Genomic DNA, 19,994 nt, shown 5'->3' with positions numbered 1-19,994 from the left:
CCTATTAAAATAAGCAGATGGTACCATCTGGACAGATGACAAGAGAATCTTTGCAGGTGCTGTAATTTGGAGAAGTATGAGAGCAGGCATTGAGAAGGAAAGCCCATACTTTTATACGTACCAGCACGTGTTCTCAAATGACTTTGCCATGCAATTCCGAAAACTATCCTCATGCCTCCAGATTCAGTATGATCACGTTTTATGCGCTATAATTCACCACCTAGGTTTCACTGAGTGCAGAGGGGCTCCAAATATTAGCAGCTCTTGATATCGGGGAGCATTTTCCCAAAGCTGTGGGTAACAGACTATGAACCTATAGCCTTTCCTTCACCTGTGGCAGAAGGAATTCTTTCTCAAGTCCCAAATTAATAGAAAATCTTGGATGTTCCTTCTTCTGTATCTTGATTGTGGTTTTCAAATGGAATTTCAGACGTGTTCACATTTCTTCTGTTACCCTGCAACACTTGAATGGAGCTTACAAAGTGGAAGAAGGCGATGGTGACATCAGAGACCCGTATTTAAAGCAACATTTGGTGAAAACTTACTTTGTAATCAACCCCAAGGTCAGTATCATAGAGTCTATAATTAGCCCATGACTTCTGTGATTAAAAGTCAAGAGGGCAAATGACTGATATGAAAAGTTGTTTTTAGTCAAGAACCGGTGTAATTCTTTGCTAGTGTTTGCCTCTAAAACTATTTTAAATGCCTGTGTTTGTAAAAATGCATTCAAATATTTATGAAAGAAGCAGTTGAAATGAATTGCTTGTTTATGTGGCAAGAGTATTGTCTGCATTATAAGGTTGTAGAGGTTAGTTAGTCATGCTTACCAATGTATACGTTAGTCCACGGGTGTGAACCTCTGGGCCATGGACTGGTACCTCCTGTTAGATCAGCAAGAGCATTAGATTAGAAATAACATGCACAATAAATGCTATCCATTTGATCACCCAGAAACCATCCCGACCCCCAGTCCATGTAAAAATAGTCTTCCACTAAATAGGTCCCTGGGGAAGTGCACAGCAACCCACTCGAGAATTCTTGCCTGGAGATTTCCATGGACATAGGAGTCTGGCAGGCTACGGTCCATGGGGTCACAGAGAGTCAGACACAACTAAGCACATAACAGATAGGTCCCTGGTGCCAAAAAGTTTGGGTACCACTGTGTTAGTCCATGATGGGCCCTTCCTGGCAGTTAGAAAATTAAATGAAGACCAAAAGTGTGTTCAGGATTTCAGCTGATAAAAATCTTAATGAGATTAAGTGGATGAAGATATAAGAAAAAAAGAAATTACTGAAAGATTAATGACTAATTGTCACATACACTGGGGTGAGCATGTTATGTGCAGACATGTGAACTTTAACATGATAAAAACCACCTATCCCATGCAGACAGCTGCTGTCTTTTACTCTCTTCCCATCATGTGTCAGGCCAGAGCAGGGGGCTCATCAAAAGAGCTCTCATCTTTACCCCTCCCCAAATTCCTGCCAAATGGGTACTGTTGCTATTTACAGATTAAGAAGCTGAGTCTCAGATGGTTTATGTAACTTCCCTCAAATCACTGGCTGGTTAACAACGCAGGTAGCAGCAAGAAACTCCTCTGAATTGTCCAAACAAGTATCGCAAAATCAGTGAAGTCTAGTTTACGAGTGTTTACTCACAAGAGCCTCCCTGAAACCCCCAGGTTCACCTTTGGGGACAAACTTCCAACCCACTAGACAGCTGATCTAGAGACAGATGTGTGACAAGCAGGAGGAACTATGGGATGATTGGTGTGGAGGTGGCAGGTGCAGGGAAAAGGTGAAAAAAACGTGTCCAGAGAACACTGTGTTCAGGCAAAGAATACCAAAACATCAATATTCGAGGCCATTTCGCATCTGAAAACAGCCCCAATCCCTACAGCCATCACTTTAGGAAAAAAAACAAACAAAACCATTAAAACATGGAAACAGATCAGCATATTCTGTCTAAGAGTCAGCTTTATAAAAACATCCCTTCCAATGGCTATTGTTTTTTCCCAAGTTTCAGGTACAGGTAGGTTTTTGTTGTCTGAAAAAAACTGACTCAGCTTCTCTGGGGTGTGGCCATGCCCCATGGTGACCCCGCACGACCGAGGGCAGGAGCCCGCAGAGTGAAGGCGTTGATGGTGGAGGACTCCGCCTGTGCAAGGGAGGCTTCTAGGGGGCTGGAGGGAAGAGGTGCTGTGGCCTCCAGGTGTGATACTGTGCTTCTCACCCCAAGGGAGAGCGGCGGAGCCCTCAGCACCTCTTTAGGCCTCGACACACCCTTGACGGAGCGAAGATGAGGGCTTCTGTCCGCATGACCCGGTACCTGGAGTCCTGGGGGGCGGCCAAGCCCTTTGCACACCTGCATCACAGAGACAGCATGACTACGGAGAACGGCAAGATCAGCACCACGGTACGCCCTCCCCGCACCGGGCATACGCTAGCTCCCCAAACAGAAGGCATGTCCTGCCAAAACCAGTCGGGTCTGTAACGAAGGAAGCTTGCTGTCTCTGACTTCCCAGAGAGGCCCCTGACAAACAGGCCTAAATAAACCTGCCATCAGGTTATCTTGAGTGTCAGTTGCTAAGGGTCTCAACCAAGAGTGACTTTGCGTGATCACTTTCTTATCGAAGACGGTTATTGACAATGGGCAGTAGCCACTGCATACCCCTGAACTCTTTTTCAATCCAGGTTTGCAATTTGCTTTGGCTACCACAAAGTGGGAAGCCCGAGCATCTTCATAAAGGAACAAATGAGGGCCTGACATCCTTGCGGTTTGAGCAGCATCATTAACCCTGTCCTCATCCCCCAGAGGTTCAGCCTGTGTCGGAAGCAAAGTGCATTCAATTGGCGTCCCTTAACGGACGTCATCCCAACTTCTAATGGGGAATGGAGTCCCACCGCTCCAGACCACAGGGACCTTTCAATAAGATGGCTGAAATGCAGATGAAGAATAGAAAAACTCATGAGAGGAGAGGAAAGGAAATACAGTGGAGCACTTAGAATAGTCCCAATGGTATATTTAGATATTAAAACAGTCTCTGAGTACAATTTCATGCTAAATGGTATTCACTGTGTTAGGGATGTGGTTGAGGTTTAAAAAAAATGAGATGTTCTGTAATTCTTATTAGCTGATGAGGAAAAAACATATGAGGCTGTCAGGTAAAAGTGGACATTTCCAAGCTGCCTGTGTCCATAGGCCTGTCACAGGGACATGCACAAACCCAACATGCAGGCGTCAGCATTCCTGTTTTGTCTTGGTTTTATCTCTTCTTTCAACTTCCTTTGTTCTTTTCCAACTGAAATATAAACGATCTGATAGAAGATTGTGATCTTTCAAGGGGTCAACAGGGAGACCTCCAGGGCAAGTCCTAGAGGGGTCTATATTCTATTGGGAAGAAAGAGACCCTAAGTAGGACTCAAATAAACAAAGGAGATCACTCCAGGTACTGCCAAGGGCTGTGATGAAAAGAAAAGGAAGGAATGTCTTGGGGAGTGACTGGCATGGCTCCTCTTGGGGGTGTGGCTGGGGGGAGTCTCCGAGAAGGGGAGGGGTCAGTGGGGAGGGTCAGGGGCAAAAGGACAAATACAGCTGCCCTGAAATGGAAATGAATTGGTGTCTTTGAGGCAGAGAAGAGACTGTGTGGCTGTCAGATCATCAACAGTAAGCCAGGGGAGGTCATTAGGGTGAGAGGCTCCAAGTAATCATGTGTAATTTATTCTGATTGTAGTGGGAAGTTGTTAGAGGGTCCTAAGCAGGGAAGGGCATCGTGTGATTAGCACTCTGGATGATGGACCAAGAGAGCAGGGCTACAAGAAGGAGTGGTGTCCTCCTTTGCTGAGATTTTAGCAGTGGGAACAGTGAGAAACAAATTCAGGGTACAATTTGAAAGTGGAACAAGTAAGACTTGGTGATGGAGTCAATATGTGTGGAAAGGAAGTTCAAAGACGAAGCCACATGTTTGGGTTGTGCACCTAGGAGAATGATAATCCCATTAACTGAACTGACAAATACTCAGAGCAAAGTCAGAGAATTTGGGGTAGAAAAATCAAGACTTTGCTAGTGGACATCTTCAAATCAATATGCCTTTCAGACACCAGACTGCAGCTCAGAAGTTGGCAGTTGGGGGTGTGCTCCTGGAACTCTGGGTAGAGGTCTTGGTAGGAGGTGTGGATGTGATAGGCATCAGATTTTAGGTGCTATTTGAAGCTGTGGATCTGGATGTGGTCACAAGAAGAGAAGAGATGCAAGGAGCGAGGACCAGAGCCACTGGGGGCCTCCCAGCAACTAGACCTGTTAGAGGAAAAGCATGCTAAGACTTAGAATCTAATTGCCAGGGAAAGTCAATGCTTCTATCCCTCTTATGAAAAGAATCAGATAATTTTACCTCAACACTAAATTTATTATTAGTGCTAATGGCTAATAACTTTATCTCTGATTGAGATTTGTTATAAACAAATTGATTGGTTGATTGGCTGGTTGGTTGGTTGACTGGCTGGTTGCCTGATTGGTTGGTTGACTGGCTGGTTGGTTGGTTGACTGGCTAGTTGGCTGGTTGGTTGACTGGCTGGTTGACTGGTTGTTGGTTGGTTGACTGGTTGGTTGGTTGACGGTTGGTTGGCTGACTGGTTGGTTGACTGGTTGGTTGGTTGACTGGCTGCTTGGCTGGTTGGTTGGTTGGCTGGTTGGTTTGTTATTTTTCAGGAAATAAGAATTATATCTGAATACTAAAGCATTATTTTCTGTGCTACTTCATCTGTGTACCTGCAAAAATAAGGCCTTGCTTTATGGGTGGTATTATTGATGTTGTTGTGGTTGCTAATTTCTTATCAGTCCTTTGTCTCAGGACTTAAGAGCAACCCTCTCCCTTACTATCTTAGCAAGGCACCCAAGGGAAGATTTCACCCTGGCTCCAACCTCAACATAATCTGTTGTTATGTGTTAGTGAAGATGCCTCCTTCGAGAGAGTTATAACTGCCTAAGGCTTTGAGCTTCAGAAAATAGTGTATAAAAAACAGAGGATGTCTGGAACAGACTCTGTTTTCTTGACCAGCTGGCCTTGCCAGTCACAGACAGAGTCTCAGGCCTGAGTTCCTTGGCAGGGACAGAAGACCTCTGAGGTTCTGGTTAGCACTTGGGGCCCATAGGACTATGCCCCTTACTTTCAGAAAGGTCCCATTGTCATTCTTACTCGTACCTTCCAGGATTGAACAGCTGTCATTGCCAAAAGTTATTTCTTTTATCTAATCCCCTATGCAGAACTTCATTGACTCTTGATTTAACATTGATGGAGCTGGTGAATAATGCATTATTTTATTAATACTCTATATAATAAAATGTGGAGTTCAGTTATCATTTTTAAGCCTACCTTTCCCTAGGCTAAATACATTTCCTTATCTAACCTTGGAGCTTAAAGCAACAAAGAAAAGTTTCTCTGGAGCTTCTTTGTTCTGACTTTTATTTTAATTTCCACTACAATATACAAGTGAATCTTGTGGTTTTTAAAGTCTATTATTGAACACTTAGCAATGGATTCAGTGTCTCCCTCTCACTAGCCTTTTTCAGGAAATGTTATACCAGCACTTCTGTACATTTCTTCTTTTTCATCAGTGATTCTCAGTTTCACATACTTAATCATTGGTCTCATTTCTTAACAGTTCGATTCACTGATTAAGATTGTCTATAGATTTTGTGATTATGTTTGTGTTTTAAAGCATTTTCTAAATTTTTGTCTCATGTTAAAACTACAGTTCTACATGATTTAGGTTGTCTACAGTAACTTTAATAATAGTCCTCTGCAGGCATTGTTGTAAATAATATCTGCAAATATCAGGATAGGAATTTTGAAAATCTAGACAACAATCCTGACACTTCCAATATCCAGAGTTCATAGATTACACCAACATTCTAAATATAAACTGAAGTTTTAACCTTATTTCACGCTTGTAATTAAGCTCTTTTTCTCCACTTAGCTGCTTATTACCTAAATGATATTTACCATGGTAAAAGAGGAAATACACATCATTATCTTTTCAAACTTCTTAATGTATGTTTTTAGCAACTAATAATCTTTTTTTTCTTTAATAGGATGTACCAATGGGTCAGCATAATTTTCAAAATCGCACCTTAAGGTATGGTATACATTCCATTTTCTAATTTTCTAAAGGCTTAACTGTTCTTTATTTATTCCTGAAAGTAATTTTCATCAACTATAATAATTCTGAAGGCTATTTCTTCTGAAAAAAAAAAAAAGAGTAGCTGCTTGTGAAAAGCCCTCTCAAGTTGTATTCAGCTTCTAAAAATAGGATTATTGATATCCTTTCTTTTTAGAATTAAAAGAGGGAAAACACTGCCTAGTAAACTCTTTAGAACTTTAAATTGTTTTCTTAAAAAACATTCTTCATATTAATCTGAAGTAAAGAACTGAACTTTCTTAAAATGAGTATCTTAAAGTTATATTTTTGAGGTTGAATCCTAGAGATAAAAGCAAGATAAGTCCAGCCTTTCAATAGTGAAAAGAAGTGCAACCCACCCTGCTCAAACAAAGAAAAAATGCCTCCCCAAGTGTCCAAGGATGCCATTGTCATCCTCCACAAGCTCTCAGACATCACTCCTTTCCCTTGTCTGTATTCCTCTAGCTTTGGGGCTCAGAACCTTCCTTTAGTTTGGGAGTTAAGTACTTTTTATTGAAGATGTTAGGATAATTTGGGAGCTTCCTTGGTAGCCCAGATGATAAAGTATCTACCTGCAATGCTGGAGACCCAGGTTCAATCCCTGGGTTGGGAAGATCCCCTGGAGAAGGAAATGGCAACCCACTCCAGTGTTCTTGCCTGGAGAGTCCCCTGGAAAAAAGACCCTGGTGGGCTGCAGTCCGTGCGGCACACAGAGTCAGACATGACTGAGGGACTAACACTAGGATAACTAATGAATGGCCCCAAACTTAAAATTTTCTTTCCCCACTGAAGAGATGGGTTTATTCCTATAGAAAATGCATTGTATCAAAGTGGAAAATGAACATAAATAATTAGATCATTAGCTGCCAGATCTTAGTGCGTTCTCTCCCGAATCCCTCTGCGTGACTTTATCTTTGTTGTCATGACCTCTGATTTATATTTTGTGTAAAACTTGAAATTTTAATATTGACCTATCACACTTAGAGCCCTTTGTTATATGGAAAATGGAGTTCTTGGGCTTTTGAAGTATTATTTTTTTGGTGGCAAATGCCCAATTAAAGAAAGCTTAAGCTATTTTAAGAAGCGTTTTTGACCCCGTAACGTATCTTTAGAAGGCCTGGCTCTTCAAGCCAGTAAGAAATGAGCACATCTGCAAACAGCTGTCTATGGAATTTCACAAACATCCTTCCACTTTGTACAGTAAGTCCCCTGCATACGAATGAGTTCTGTTCTGAGAGCACGTTCCTAAGTCCAGTTTTGTTCAAAAGCCCAACAGAGTTAGCCTAGGTGCCCAACTAACACAATTGGCTGTATACTACTGTACTGTGGCAAGTTTATAATACTTCTCAAACAAATAATGTGTACACAGAAAGCAAACACAAAGGCTAAAGAAAGCATTTTGTATCTTATAATTCAGTACCTTGAAAAGTGCAGTAGCACAGTACAGCAACTTGCATACCGGGGCTGGCACACGACGTGTGCGTGTTTGAAGGTTCACATCTTGAAGGTTCATATATAAGGGACTTCCTGTATGTGGTCTGGCCTCTCATCTGTCTGTTCCTCCCCACAGTCTCCTTCCAGAGTCGATTTACTGAAATTACAGTGAGAAGGGCTCCTGCGGCGAGTGCGCCGTGGGCAGTGTCTTTTGGGATGAGTGCTGTCTGAAAGACAGTGATCGTAAGGCTGTCATTTTTATCTGCACCAGGGCTATGGGAAATCTAATTTCATGCCTACAGCATTACTCTAGGGTGGATACTACAGCCATTATCAATTTTGGAAGGAAGAAACAGAGGTGCCAGGTCAGGAGAGGACCAGAGCCACGTGGCTTGGGGAGGCACGCCCGTGGTTTATGCCCAGGCTCTAGGACACTTGACGCCTGTGTTCCTAGCTGCTCTCCTGTCCTGCCTGCCCTCCTGTGAGCCTCCTCCATATCTCCTCCTCTTTTCTCCGTGGTGGGTGGTCTTTGGTGGCCCCAAGCCTCACAGAGAGAGCCTGTCTTTCAAGTCAGCCCAGACTTCCCTAGCACATCCTGGCTTTGTAACATAGCTGAGGTCATAAAACCTCTCTGAACCCCCAGCCTGGTGGTGAGGGGCCCTCCCAGGGCAGTAGAACATCATCTGAGATACAATAGGAAGCACACCTCCTTAGGTAGAGTGGCCCAGCCTGTGGGTGGGGCAGGTTGGGGGGGGTGGAGCTTAAGAGAGAGAAAATGGAATGGGGGCTTGAGGGTAGAGCTGGGGTCTGTGAGCAGCCGGGAAGCCAACAGGGGAGCCCAGACCAGGAAGGTCAGAAATGCTGAAACGCTGACAGCCTGAAGAGCAAGGCCCTGGCTGGTGAATTAAGAATTCCTCAGAGGGAGATGATCAGCCCCAAGCACAGCCTCTCATTTCTGTAGCAGAGGTCACAAAGCTACGGAGACCAGGAAACTCTATATGTTAAGAACTGCTGTGCAGGAAGTCAGTGAATAAGAGGATGCATTGTAACGGGCACTTGTCGGCTACTCCATGCACCATATGTGCTGGGTTGAGCACCACACGGGCATCATCTGCAGTGTGCGGAGTCACTCCAGTCGCGCCCAACTCCTTTTGGCCCTCTAGACTGCGCCCACCAGGCTCCTCTGTGCATGGAATTCTCCAGGCAAGAATACTGGAGTGGGTTGCCATGCCCTCCTCCAGGGGATCTTCCCGACCCGGGGATCGAACCCAGGTCTCTTACATCTTCTAGACTGGCAAGCAGGTTCTTTACCACCTGGCATCACAGTCCATGGAATTCTCCAGGTCAGAATACTGGAGTGGGTAGCCTTTCCCTTCTCCAGGGGATCTTCCCAACCCAGGGATTGAACCCAGGTCTCCTGCATTGCAGGCGGATTCTTTAGCAGCTGAGCCACGAGGGAAGCCCAAGAATACCGGAGTGGGTAGCCTGTCTGTCCTTTCTCCAGCAGATCTTCCCAACCCAGGGATTGAACTGAGTTCTCCCACATTGCAGGCAGATTCTTCACCAGCTGAGCCACCAGGGAAGCCCAGGAATACTGGAGTGGGTAGTCTCTCCCTTCTCCAGCAGATCTTCCTGACCCAGGAATTGAACCAGGTTCTCTTGCATTGCAAGTGGATTCTTTACCAGCTGAGCTACCAGGGAAGCCTGGCATCGTCTAGGCTAATCCTAAAACAGATTCACAAAGACAGTGTCACCGTTAGCCCCCAGACACATGAGTGAAGGGTTCAATTTTCCTGTGAGCTTCGAGGCATCTACACTGTTCCTTCTTAGACTTGGTGATGCTTTTTGAAAGAGAGAGCTTTCAACTTTTTGACCAAGTTGAAGTCAAGAATCTCAAGTCTAGGCACAGGGCTGATAAAAAAGAAAATAGAGGGAGCTCCTCAGTCACAAATGAGAATAAGCCATCCTAGGTGACTGCTAAGATGCACAGCCTTTTTCTAAAAGAAGGATCAAAATTAATTTGCCTCCCAGTTTAGCTTGGAATTTGGCTTGCTAAAACCTCTGAATTCCATTGGCTTGGTGTTGACAGGTGGATCACTTAATATTGTTCTGTTTTTGAACCAAACCTAACCTTGACTTGTTTAAAGAAGGCAGGACTTGAAGGTGGGAATTCACAAACAGTGATGTAATAATTGTATTACCCATCTGTCTCATTAATGATAATTCCACCAGATTTGATTACAGATAAATATGACATTGCACATTTAATACTATTTTCATCTATATAGAGAGGCAGTTCTAAAATTGGAAGAGTATTATTTTATGCCAAAGTAGAAGGTCTGTTCAGTGAGTAACTTAACCAAACACAGCACAGAGAAGCCTTGTGCTCACTCCCATGGGACTAGATGATTTGTGGACACCTGGATTCAGATGCAGGCTGGCTCAAGCCAGTTTTTGAAGGGCCAGATGGGTTATACTCTGCAGTAGATGTTTAACTTTTAAAAACAGATATTATTTTCATTTTTTCTTTTACATCATTCTTATGCTAATTGTCAGATTAACCTTGGAGAACGCATTCTTGTCTTGGCACAATAAAATGCAAAGCATTTTATATTATGGCCCAAGATTATTCATTTTGAGATCAAGTGAGTAGTCTGCAAGTGTAAGAGGGGTTTTCTGTGAACAGCACTCTCAAAAAGTGAGGAACATTTAATTATAGACAAATAAGCTTTGACACGTCTCAAAGAAGACTGCAGTTCTGCAAATTCTTGCAAACTGACCAAGGAAAACATGAAACAAGAATGATTATTTTGTCAGCCAGTCCAAATTTTTGCAAGGGAATTTCCAAAGCCAGTATGTTCTATCAAAAAATAAAGTTTATAGAGGCAACAATTCAAGGGCTAGTGCATCTCTTAGGTCAGAAACCTCTTTTTTCTCAAACACCAAGTACATATCTTTCAGTGTTGCTTTTTAATTTCACTCAGTGGTAAAGGAACATTTTACGGCACTAAAAACTCTAACCAATTCATTCAATCCACAAAGTGACTATATCTTAATAGACAAAAGGCTGCATATAGACTATAATTTCCTCTTTAAAAAAAATTCAGTTAACAGAATCAAACAGAGATTTTGCTATCATAGGACCACAAATTTACTGTTTAGTAATACTCTTACCCAAAATATTTCTTCCGTCATACAGAACCAAGTCACAAAAGAAAAGATTTGAAGAGGAATTAAATGAAAGGATGATTCAAGCAATCGATGGAATCAATGCACAAAAGTGAGTACTTTTTCATCTTCAATTATCATTCATCTCTTATTTCAACCCTATTATTTGAAAATAATGATATATTTTCCAAAAGAATTTCACCCCAAACTCTGTCATACTTATCACGACAAAGCCAAGGTTTCTAAGACAGTTCATTCTTTTCACCTCAATCATTCCTAATAATAGCTTTTGTTCATTGTATTTCATCTCAAAAAATGTTTGATTCCTGCCTAATAAATCCTCCCCAAGTAAATTGCTGACGAACAACATGATAGGTTATTAGAGAGAGAAAAATTATAGCTTAATGTGTTCAGTTAGGATATTTTTTAAAGATCAAGAGAGACGCCACATGGTAGAATCATTAAGTTGTTATTGTGTGACACTATCCATTCAAAATGCCTTTACCTCCCCCACCCCCAAAAGCAGAGTGTGTGGAGGCACCTGTGTTCTGAATTGTGAAAGCGTGCCTTGTGTGTTAGAGTCTGAATTCATAGAGGGAGCGGGAGGAAGACCGAGTCTTTAGAGGGCAAAATATTGTTCAGTCTAGAAAGCCAAGAATTGCTGTTGTAGTTGTAAATGGTCCAAGAATGCTGGAGAAAGGATTTAAAGAAGGTGGTGACTTCCATGGCCTGGACAGAGGGCTTACATTCACTGGCCTTTGAACTCTCCATGGCTAAAGTCATGGAGGGCAGTTTTGCAGCTCAGTAAGCAGCCTGCTACTCAGTAGATGCTCCATAAAGGTTTGTTGAATTAAATTGCAATGAAAACCTGAGTAGATCCAAATGAAGAGCTTTTATGCAGATGTTTTCATCCTCACAAAAACCAATTGAATTTTTATCATGAAAGTTGACTCCTGGGAAGTGTAAATGATTTTTCACCTAGAATTCTGCCCCCAAAATTAAGGTAGACAGCTTTGGAAAAGGCATGCCTCTTCCAGACTGTGACTTTTGAGTGTTCGTGGAGATTATTTACAGGACTTGTGAAAGAATCCCATGAGTGTGTGTATGTGTGCAAGTGACGTGTGTATGTGTGGCCTTGTGTACATACACAATAAAGTACAGTAAGTCTCCTACATTCGAGCGAGTTCTGTTCTGACAGCACCTTCGTAAGTCCACTTTTGTTTAAGTCCATCTAAGTTAGCCTAGGTGTTCAACTAACACAGTCGGCTATATAGTACTGTACTGTGATAGGTTTCTAATACTTTTCACACAAATAATACATTAAAAACAAACACAAAAAAATAAAGAAAACATTGACTCTTACAGTACAGTACCTTGGAAAGTACAGTAGTACAGTATAACAGCTGGCACACAGGGGCTGGCATCAAGTGACCAGGCAAGAAGATGTATTGACTGGAGGATAGAGAGGAGGCAGGAGATGGTAGAGCTGAAGGGTGGTCAGCAGTAGGAGATGCAGGGCCAGCTGCGACGTTACTCATGCCTGACATGGTTGGACAAGCAAAGGCACGTTTGCATCTTTAAAAGTTCACAGCTTGAAGGTTCGTATGTAGGGCAGAGTTAAAATTCGGATATGCCAGCCTACTGAATGCACACCTGCCTAGTCCCTTTCATATACTCCAAATGGATAAAGCCTTCCACCTGCCATTGAGCATGCAGGGTATGCCAGCAGTGCCTGGACAGGTGCTCTGCTTTGGCTGGTACCAGGATCAAAGTGACAAAACAGCCTCAGCTCCACCCTGATTGAACCCCAGCACCCCACAACTGAGGAACAGTGACTTCCTGGAAATGTACTGGAAGCTAAAACCCAGGGAAGTCTGATCTCACACAATGTAGATTCATTCAACCGGAGGAAATAGCAGTTACTACCTACTCTGCAGCCTGCTGGAATAAAACACAGCAGAAGAAGGAAGAAATCTTGTTCCCTGACAAAGTTTAGCCAATTACAATGATAATAGTAGTAATCAAAAGCGAATGTATAGAATCAGCCGCAGCATGTCTTCATGCAGGACGCCCGCCTTGTTAAAACTGCTTTTGTGCCCACCTTTTAGAACCTTCCTACTAAAGGAATCATTAGAAAGTACATCATTGGCTTTGCTTTATTTTTGTCAAGGTTGTTTGTGAATTGTCTGTCTCTACTGTGTCATTTTGTATTCAAATACATGTTTAGTTACCACATTTGTGGTTTAATGCAGTTTTATTCTAAAGTCTTGGGTAACGTTGGTATAATGGCTTATGTTGTAATTTTCCCAACACATTTCAGAAATCAAATGGGCAAAAAAAGTCACGCTATACTGGAAGATCAAAAGGGAACTTTTGTAAATGGAAGCCATTATGCACCTATTTTTTAATTAGCATCAATCCCATTCTGTTTGCCCCCTACTCATTAACCTCTCTTGTTCATCTATAAGATGTTCTTCCATCTTACTTGATTCTCCCTTGAGGGTTCGGTAGGGACTCTAGGTTTGATATACCATTCAGTTGTTCTCTGCTATTGACATAAAATAGTGATTTGTATGCAGATTTCCTTGTATTCATTCCTTGACTCATTTAGCAAGCATTTGTTAAAGGTGGAGCATTGTCATCACTTGCTTGGCATTAGACATCCCAAGACCCAAGTCGCAGTGTTACTTGTCAAAGCTCCAAGTGAGGGGAAGAGAGATCTCTGCTCTGATGCCCTACAGTCGTGACAGGTAGAGAGGAGCAGAACACCCCAGAGGCTGAGTCTCTGGAGGAGGTGACACCTGGGCTAAATCTTGGAGGAAACTAAGAGAAAAAGGGAAGCTTCAAGGTGTGATTGCAGGATGCACCTGGGTCGGAGTGAAGTTTTTAACACAATCAGGACACAGGGTGCCCTGCAGGAATCTTTCAGGGTAAAGAGGCTTGAATGGGAAGCTGGATGCCCTGAGAAGTCAGCCTGAAATGCTGAGGCTGGGCCCCTTGAAGGGTTCTAAGCAGTGACTGTGTGATCACCTCCACTCTGCTGGTGTGCAGAGGACTTGTTAGGACAGGTAGATCCTAAAGTGAATGCCGCAGGGCCAAACCAGATATGGTCAGGCCCCGTGAGGACAGAGCTCAGAGAAGAGGTTTTTGACTTAGCCTGGGTGGGTGGTGCTGACTGAAAAAAAGTATGTACAACTTGAGAGCATGAAATTTTATTTGAGCAAAATGAGAACTATAGGGGAGTGTCCAACTCCCAGCGACCCCATGGACTGCAGCCTACCAGGCTTCTCCATCCATGGGATTGTCCAGGCAAGAATACTGGAGTGGGTTGCCATTTCCTTCTCCAGGGGATCTTCCTGACCCAGGGATCGAACCCAGGTCTCCCACATTGCAGGTAGATGCTTTAATCTCTGAGCCACCAGGGAAGCCTTAGGTGGTGCTAGTGGTAAAGGATACCCCCGCCAATGTAGGGAACGTAAGAGACACAGGTTCCATCCCTGGGTCGGGAAGGTCCCCTGGAGGAGGAAATGGCCCACTCCAGTATTCTTGCTGAAAGAATCCCATGGACAGAGGAGCCTGGCGAGCTACAGTCCATGGGGTCGCAAAAAGTCGGACACACCTAAGTGACTTAGCAAGCCTGGCCTAGGAGGCAGACTCTTAGGAGCACTAAGGAACTGCTTCGAAGAGGACAGGTGGGAGGTCAGTGTATGCGTGACTTTGGTGAAAGAGGAATACTTGCAATCCAGCACACGGTTTGGCAAAATGCTCTGTTAGTCCTGAGGAGCGGATGTCCCCACTAGAATTCTAGTGTTTCTCTAGATATGCGAAGATGCAAGAAACAGCTTATAACATCTCCTCCTGAGAATATCTCTCTGAAGATCTCTTTGGCAGTTTTCTTAGAGCACAGAGCCTTAGAGCCTCATTCCTGATCTCTGCCCTGAACCTCTTTGAGGGTGTGTTGACTGCAGTGGCCAGTGACCTAATCCTTGTAGCAACAGGTGGCAAGTGACAATTTTTCGTTGGCAGCAAGGTCAGAGGGAAGGAAGCATGTCCAGCAGGTCTGCAGCATAGGGTCACACCCGAAACTTCTCTGGGAGGTGCAGAGTGGAGAGAGGAGGCCCCGTGTGGGGGAGCACCAGGCCAGCACCCCCACACCAGCACTTGTCTCTTGGAGCCGTGCGCACTCCTGTAAGATTCATGGCAATGGAAGGGTGTGCTGTATAGTTAATATTCAGAATGGAATTACCATGTCAGGTTCCTCCAAATTGGTTTAAAAAAAAAAAAGTAAGAAAGAGGTCATGTGAAAAGTTTAAAGGGGAAAAACAGGGGCCTCTGTGGTACAGGAAAGAAGCTGGTGAGTTCATGAAGGACGCGGGAGTCAAGTTGAATTGTGTCTGAATGGAGTGGAGTCCGTGCCCAGGTGGATGCTGGCAGACCCCAGGGCTGAGGAAGGATCGGGCATCCACAGTGAGAGAACACCTGTCCAGAATCACTTATTTCAGCTGTCGGTTCATGGACCCACCTTCCCAAACGCCACGGGTCACCCAGGGCGTTAATGCATAGCTGAGGCCACAGAGGCCTTCGGAATCAACGTGTAAATGTAGATAAGTGTGTTCCTCAGCTGGCGCTGCTGGACAAAAATACCATGGGCTGAGAGTTAAACAATACAAATTTATTTTTTCCCTATTCTGAAGGCTGGAAGTCTGAGCGCAGGATGCCAGCATGGTTTCTGGTGAGAACTCTCTTTGACTTGCACAAGGCAGCCCCCTTACTGTGTGTCCCTGTGGCCTTTCCGCAGGGCAGTGCAGGGAAAGAGAGTGAGCTCTCTGGTGTTATAAGGATACTCATTCCCTCGGGCCAGGGCCCCACCCTTAGGACTTCAATCAGCTCTAATCACTTCCTTAGAAGCCCATCTCCACATACAGACACCATGGGTTAGGCCTTCAACATATGAAGCAGGGGATACAGACATTCAGTCCATCACAGGAGGAAAGTGGTCTCCTCTCTAGATCAGCATCCAGTGTGCTCCTGTGCGTGTCTGCTCAGTCGTGTCCGACTCTTTGTGACCACATGGACTGTGGCCCACCAGGCTCCTCTGTCCATGGGATTCTCCAGGCAAGAACAGTGGACCGGGCTGCCATTTCCTCCTCAAGAGGATATTCCTAACCCAGGGATCAAACCCTGGGCTCTGTTTCATGCATGTTCTGCAATGAAAGGCAGATTCTTTACCACTGGGCCACCTGGGAAGCCTGTTCAAAAATAATTCCACATGTGGATGTAGGTGTACTTTGCCCCTCAGCTCAAGTCAAAATCTTCTTTAGAATTTCCTTTGTTAACCTCAGCCTATCACAAAAACAAGTTAGCATAAATTAATTGAGATTCATTTATTGTTTAGCCCAGGAGGGGATTGACTTTCTTCATGCCAGAGACCAGCTGGGTCAGGAACAGTGTCAGAAGACTGAAAACAACATGTTCTCCATTCTCTTCTCTCCCTGTAGTTCCAGTTCCCCAAAATATTTGACCTTATCAGCACACACAACTCTTTCCTACTCCAAGTATCCAGATTCAGTTCAGTTCAGTTCAGTTCAGTCACTCAGTCATGTCCTACTCTTTCTGACCCCATGAACCACAGCACGCCAGGCCTCCCTGTCCATCACCAACTCCCAGAGTCCACCCAAACCCATGTCCATTGAGTCAGTGATGCCATCCAACCATCTCATCCTCTGTCATTCCCTTCTCCTCCTGCCTTCAAACTTTCCCAGCATTCGGGTCTTTTCACATGAGTCAGCTCTTCGCATCAGGTGGCCAAATACTGGAGTTTCAGCTTCAACATCAGTCCTTCCAGTGAACACCCAGGACTGATCTCCTTTAGGATGTACTGGTTGGATCTCCTTGCAGTCCAAGGGACTCTCAAGAGTCTTCTCCAGCACCATAGTTCAAAAGCATCAATTCTTCTGTGCTCAGTTTTCTTTATAGTCCAACTCTCACATCCATACATGACCACAGGAAAAACCATAGCCTTGACTAGATGGACCTTTGCTGACAAAGTAATGTCTCTGCTTTTCAATATGCTGTCTAGGTTGGTCATAACTTTCCTTCCAAGGAGTAAGTGTCTTTTAATTTCATGGCTGCAGTCGCCATCTGCAGTGATTTTGGAGCCCAGAAAAATAAAGTCTGACACTGTTTCCACTGTTTCCCCATCTATTTCCCATGAAGTGATGGGACCAGATGCCATGATCTTCGTTTTCTGAATGTTGAGCTTTAAGCCAACTTTTTCACTCTCCTCTTTCGCTTTCATCAAGAGGCTTTTGAATTCCTCTTCACTTTCTACCATAAGGATGGTGTCATCTGCATATCTGAGGTTATTGATATTTCTCCTGTCAATCTTGATTCCAGCTTGTGCTTCCTCCAGCCCAGCGTTTCTCATGATATACTCTGCATATAAGTTAAATAAGCAGGGTGACAATATACAGCCTTGACATACTCCTTTTCCTATTTGGAACCAGTCTGTTGTTCCATGTCCAGTTCTAACTGTTGCTTCCTGACCTATTACATTTATAAATTTCTGAATTTCCTAGAAAATTGATAACCAGAACAGAGGCCACCTCAGAGAACCCACAGAGGCATGAGGCTTGTGGGAAGGATTTACCCTCCTTAATGGCGAGAACAAAAAAGAAAGAATATGCCCATCAGTTATGGCTTCATGGAAAAAGCCTTGGCCCAACCCGACCTGCTGGAGAAAAGAAAGGGACAGGTGACAGTCGTGGGTCCCATATTCTCACCCTAAATTTCTTTGCTTCAAGGGATTCAGCCTCAGGACTAATTGGCATAAGACAATTTTGCCGTAAACAATAAATAAAAGGAAATAAAAGAGGAACACTGAAATGGACCTTGTGAAACATTTGTAACAAAATTTTTAAAGATTGGACTGTGAAAAATAAAAATGCAAAAAATGCTTAGATGCTCTTAAAAATGTGTGCAGATATTGGGTTGGCCAAAAAGTTTGTTCGATTTTTCTGTGAGATGTTACAAAAAAACCCAAATGAACTTTTTGGCCAACCCAATGCATGGTTATAGTATTTGGATGTATCTTAGAGAAAGGGATGATGCTTTCTTTCTCAAGACAGATTCCTAAGGATTCAAGATCTAATGTGAAATGTACATTCTTTACGATGTAAAAAGAATCTGTGCTAAGTGTCTTCAGAGTCCCCTGGGAGTAGAAGGAACAGCGGAGGGACGCTGCTATTTCTCATCAATATGTGTAACGTGTATCACTGGTGAGACATAGCCAGACTCTACTGAAATGTCCCATCACATGGCCAGTGATTATATTTCCCCAAATCATCTAAACCAAATTCTGTGCCAAATACCACAGTTCTGTCTAAATTACATTCACTATCAAACAGCAAAAAAGTGTTCACCACTTTCAGAAATTTACACTCATCAGCAATCACACAACCGTTCATTTTCAGGGTGGGGAGGAGAGGACCTTGAGTCTTCTTTGCCTCTGACTTCAGTTGCATGATAAGTTTGGCAGAGACAGCAGAGAAAACAAGCTATTGTATCTAAAGAAGTCAAAGAACCAACACTTAATGCTCCTGGAGACTGTTGTGAGTTACTAGCCCGCCTTTTATGTATTTGCCTTAGTTTGGTAAACTTCCGGTTTTGATGGATGGGAGACATGACTGCTCACTGAAGGGTCTATTAAGATTGATATATTATCATCTTCTAGAGGAATGAATCCAAAGCTGTGAATCAGCCATTTTATCAGTTGTGGCAAAATGGCCTAGGGCTAATTAGTTGTACAGTGACAATAGGCAAATTCCTAGAATCAGCATTTAGAATTCAGTCATTTCCCCAAGCATCCATCCAGGGATCAAGTCTTATGAACTTATGGTAGGTGCTGAAACACAAGAAAAGCCAGATCTTATCTTGAGTACTTCTTGTCCACCTGCAAGACAAACAGGTAACTAAAATGTAGAAATATCGGAGCCCCAGTAACTAATGAGGAGCTGGTTTTGTCTCCACCTTATAAATTTCGTTCATATTTTATTTCCAAGCTTATATTATCCAGGAGCATTTTTTAAATGGATTTTTCATTCTCAGTAAAGAAAAAAACTGTTTTTAATAAGTTCTTGGCATACATTATTCATAATTTGATATCCATAATGAATACAGAGTTCTAAAAATGAGGACAGTTAAAATCTATCTTAAATTTTACTTTCTACTCCTTCTAATATTAACCAACTTTTGATTCCTCCAACTAGTCCCATAAAAGAGAGAGCAATAACAGATCTCTGCAACTGGTGCAATCATAAGAAATACTAAAAAAAAAAAAATTTATTTGCCTGATATCTAAAGCTTATAACCTTGAATCCAAAAGTATTTTTAGAGTTCTCACTTTTAATGGCAGTCATTCTGGAGCAGATGACTGACTCCTGGGCCTTGGCTGAAACTGCACTGCTGTGGTTCAGGCTCCTGGGAAATTCAAGTGCATGGTGGTGCGTGAGCCGTGAGCATCTTCAGATCGGTCCAGAGGGCCTGGGCACGTGGACTTCCAGGGAGCCCTGGAGATGCTTCTGCTCAAATGGGCTGAGCTTCTGGGCTAGCTTGCTTGTTAAGTGTCGTGTGAAACCTCAGTGTACATTGAAACCTAACTCTGAAATCGGGACGTGGCTGTCCCTGTCATTACAGAGTAATGCATGACAGTCACTTGGTCTTTCTTCCTGGATCCTAGAACACCTTCCCCATTTATCTTTATCTTCCAAATATGTTGCAGATAATCAAAATCCATAGAAACATAACTACTGTATATAGGAATTCTTGAGAATTGGTCATTGTTTGCACAGGTATAACATTTTATATACAAAAAATATAATTTTATCTCCAAAAGCATATATATATACTCTCTATCTCCCTTTATACAGTTACATAGGTATAGATATAGACATAGATATAGCTATATCATTATATGTACTTGTAGACATATACATAAATATGCAGGTATTTATATGTATATACTACATGCATGCTGCTGCTGCTGCTAAGTCGCTTCAGTCATGTCCGACTCTGTGCGACCCCATAGACAGCAGCCCACCAGGCTCCTCTGTCCATGGGGTTTTCCAGGCAAGAATACTGGAGTGGGTTGCCATTTCCTTCTCCAATGCATGAAAGTGAAAAGTAAAAGTGAAGTCACTTAGTCGTGTCCGACTCTT

General features: G+C 43.2%; 1 protein-coding gene across 1 annotated transcript in view; it reads left to right on the top strand.

The window, feature by feature from the left end:
- Positions 1-19,994, top strand: part of ADCY2 (adenylate cyclase 2) — a 454,379-nt gene that overhangs the window by 322,681 nt on the left and 111,704 nt on the right. Inside the window, exons 9-12 of the mRNA XM_024981538.2 lie at positions 431-563; positions 2,240-2,416; positions 6,092-6,135; positions 10,811-10,891. Coding sequence (XP_024837306.1) covers positions 431-563; positions 2,240-2,416; positions 6,092-6,135; positions 10,811-10,891 — 435 coding nt within the window. The remainder of the gene's footprint in view (positions 1-430; positions 564-2,239; positions 2,417-6,091; positions 6,136-10,810; positions 10,892-19,994) is intronic.

This window comes from Bos taurus, chromosome 20 (assembly GCF_002263795.3).
Source record: "Bos taurus isolate L1 Dominette 01449 registration number 42190680 breed Hereford chromosome 20, ARS-UCD2.0, whole genome shotgun sequence".
In the NCBI taxonomy this organism is placed as follows: Eukaryota; Metazoa; Chordata; class Mammalia; order Artiodactyla; family Bovidae; genus Bos; species Bos taurus.
Note: the sequence above shows the minus strand (reverse complement) of the source record. Positions and strands in the feature narration are given on the sequence as shown.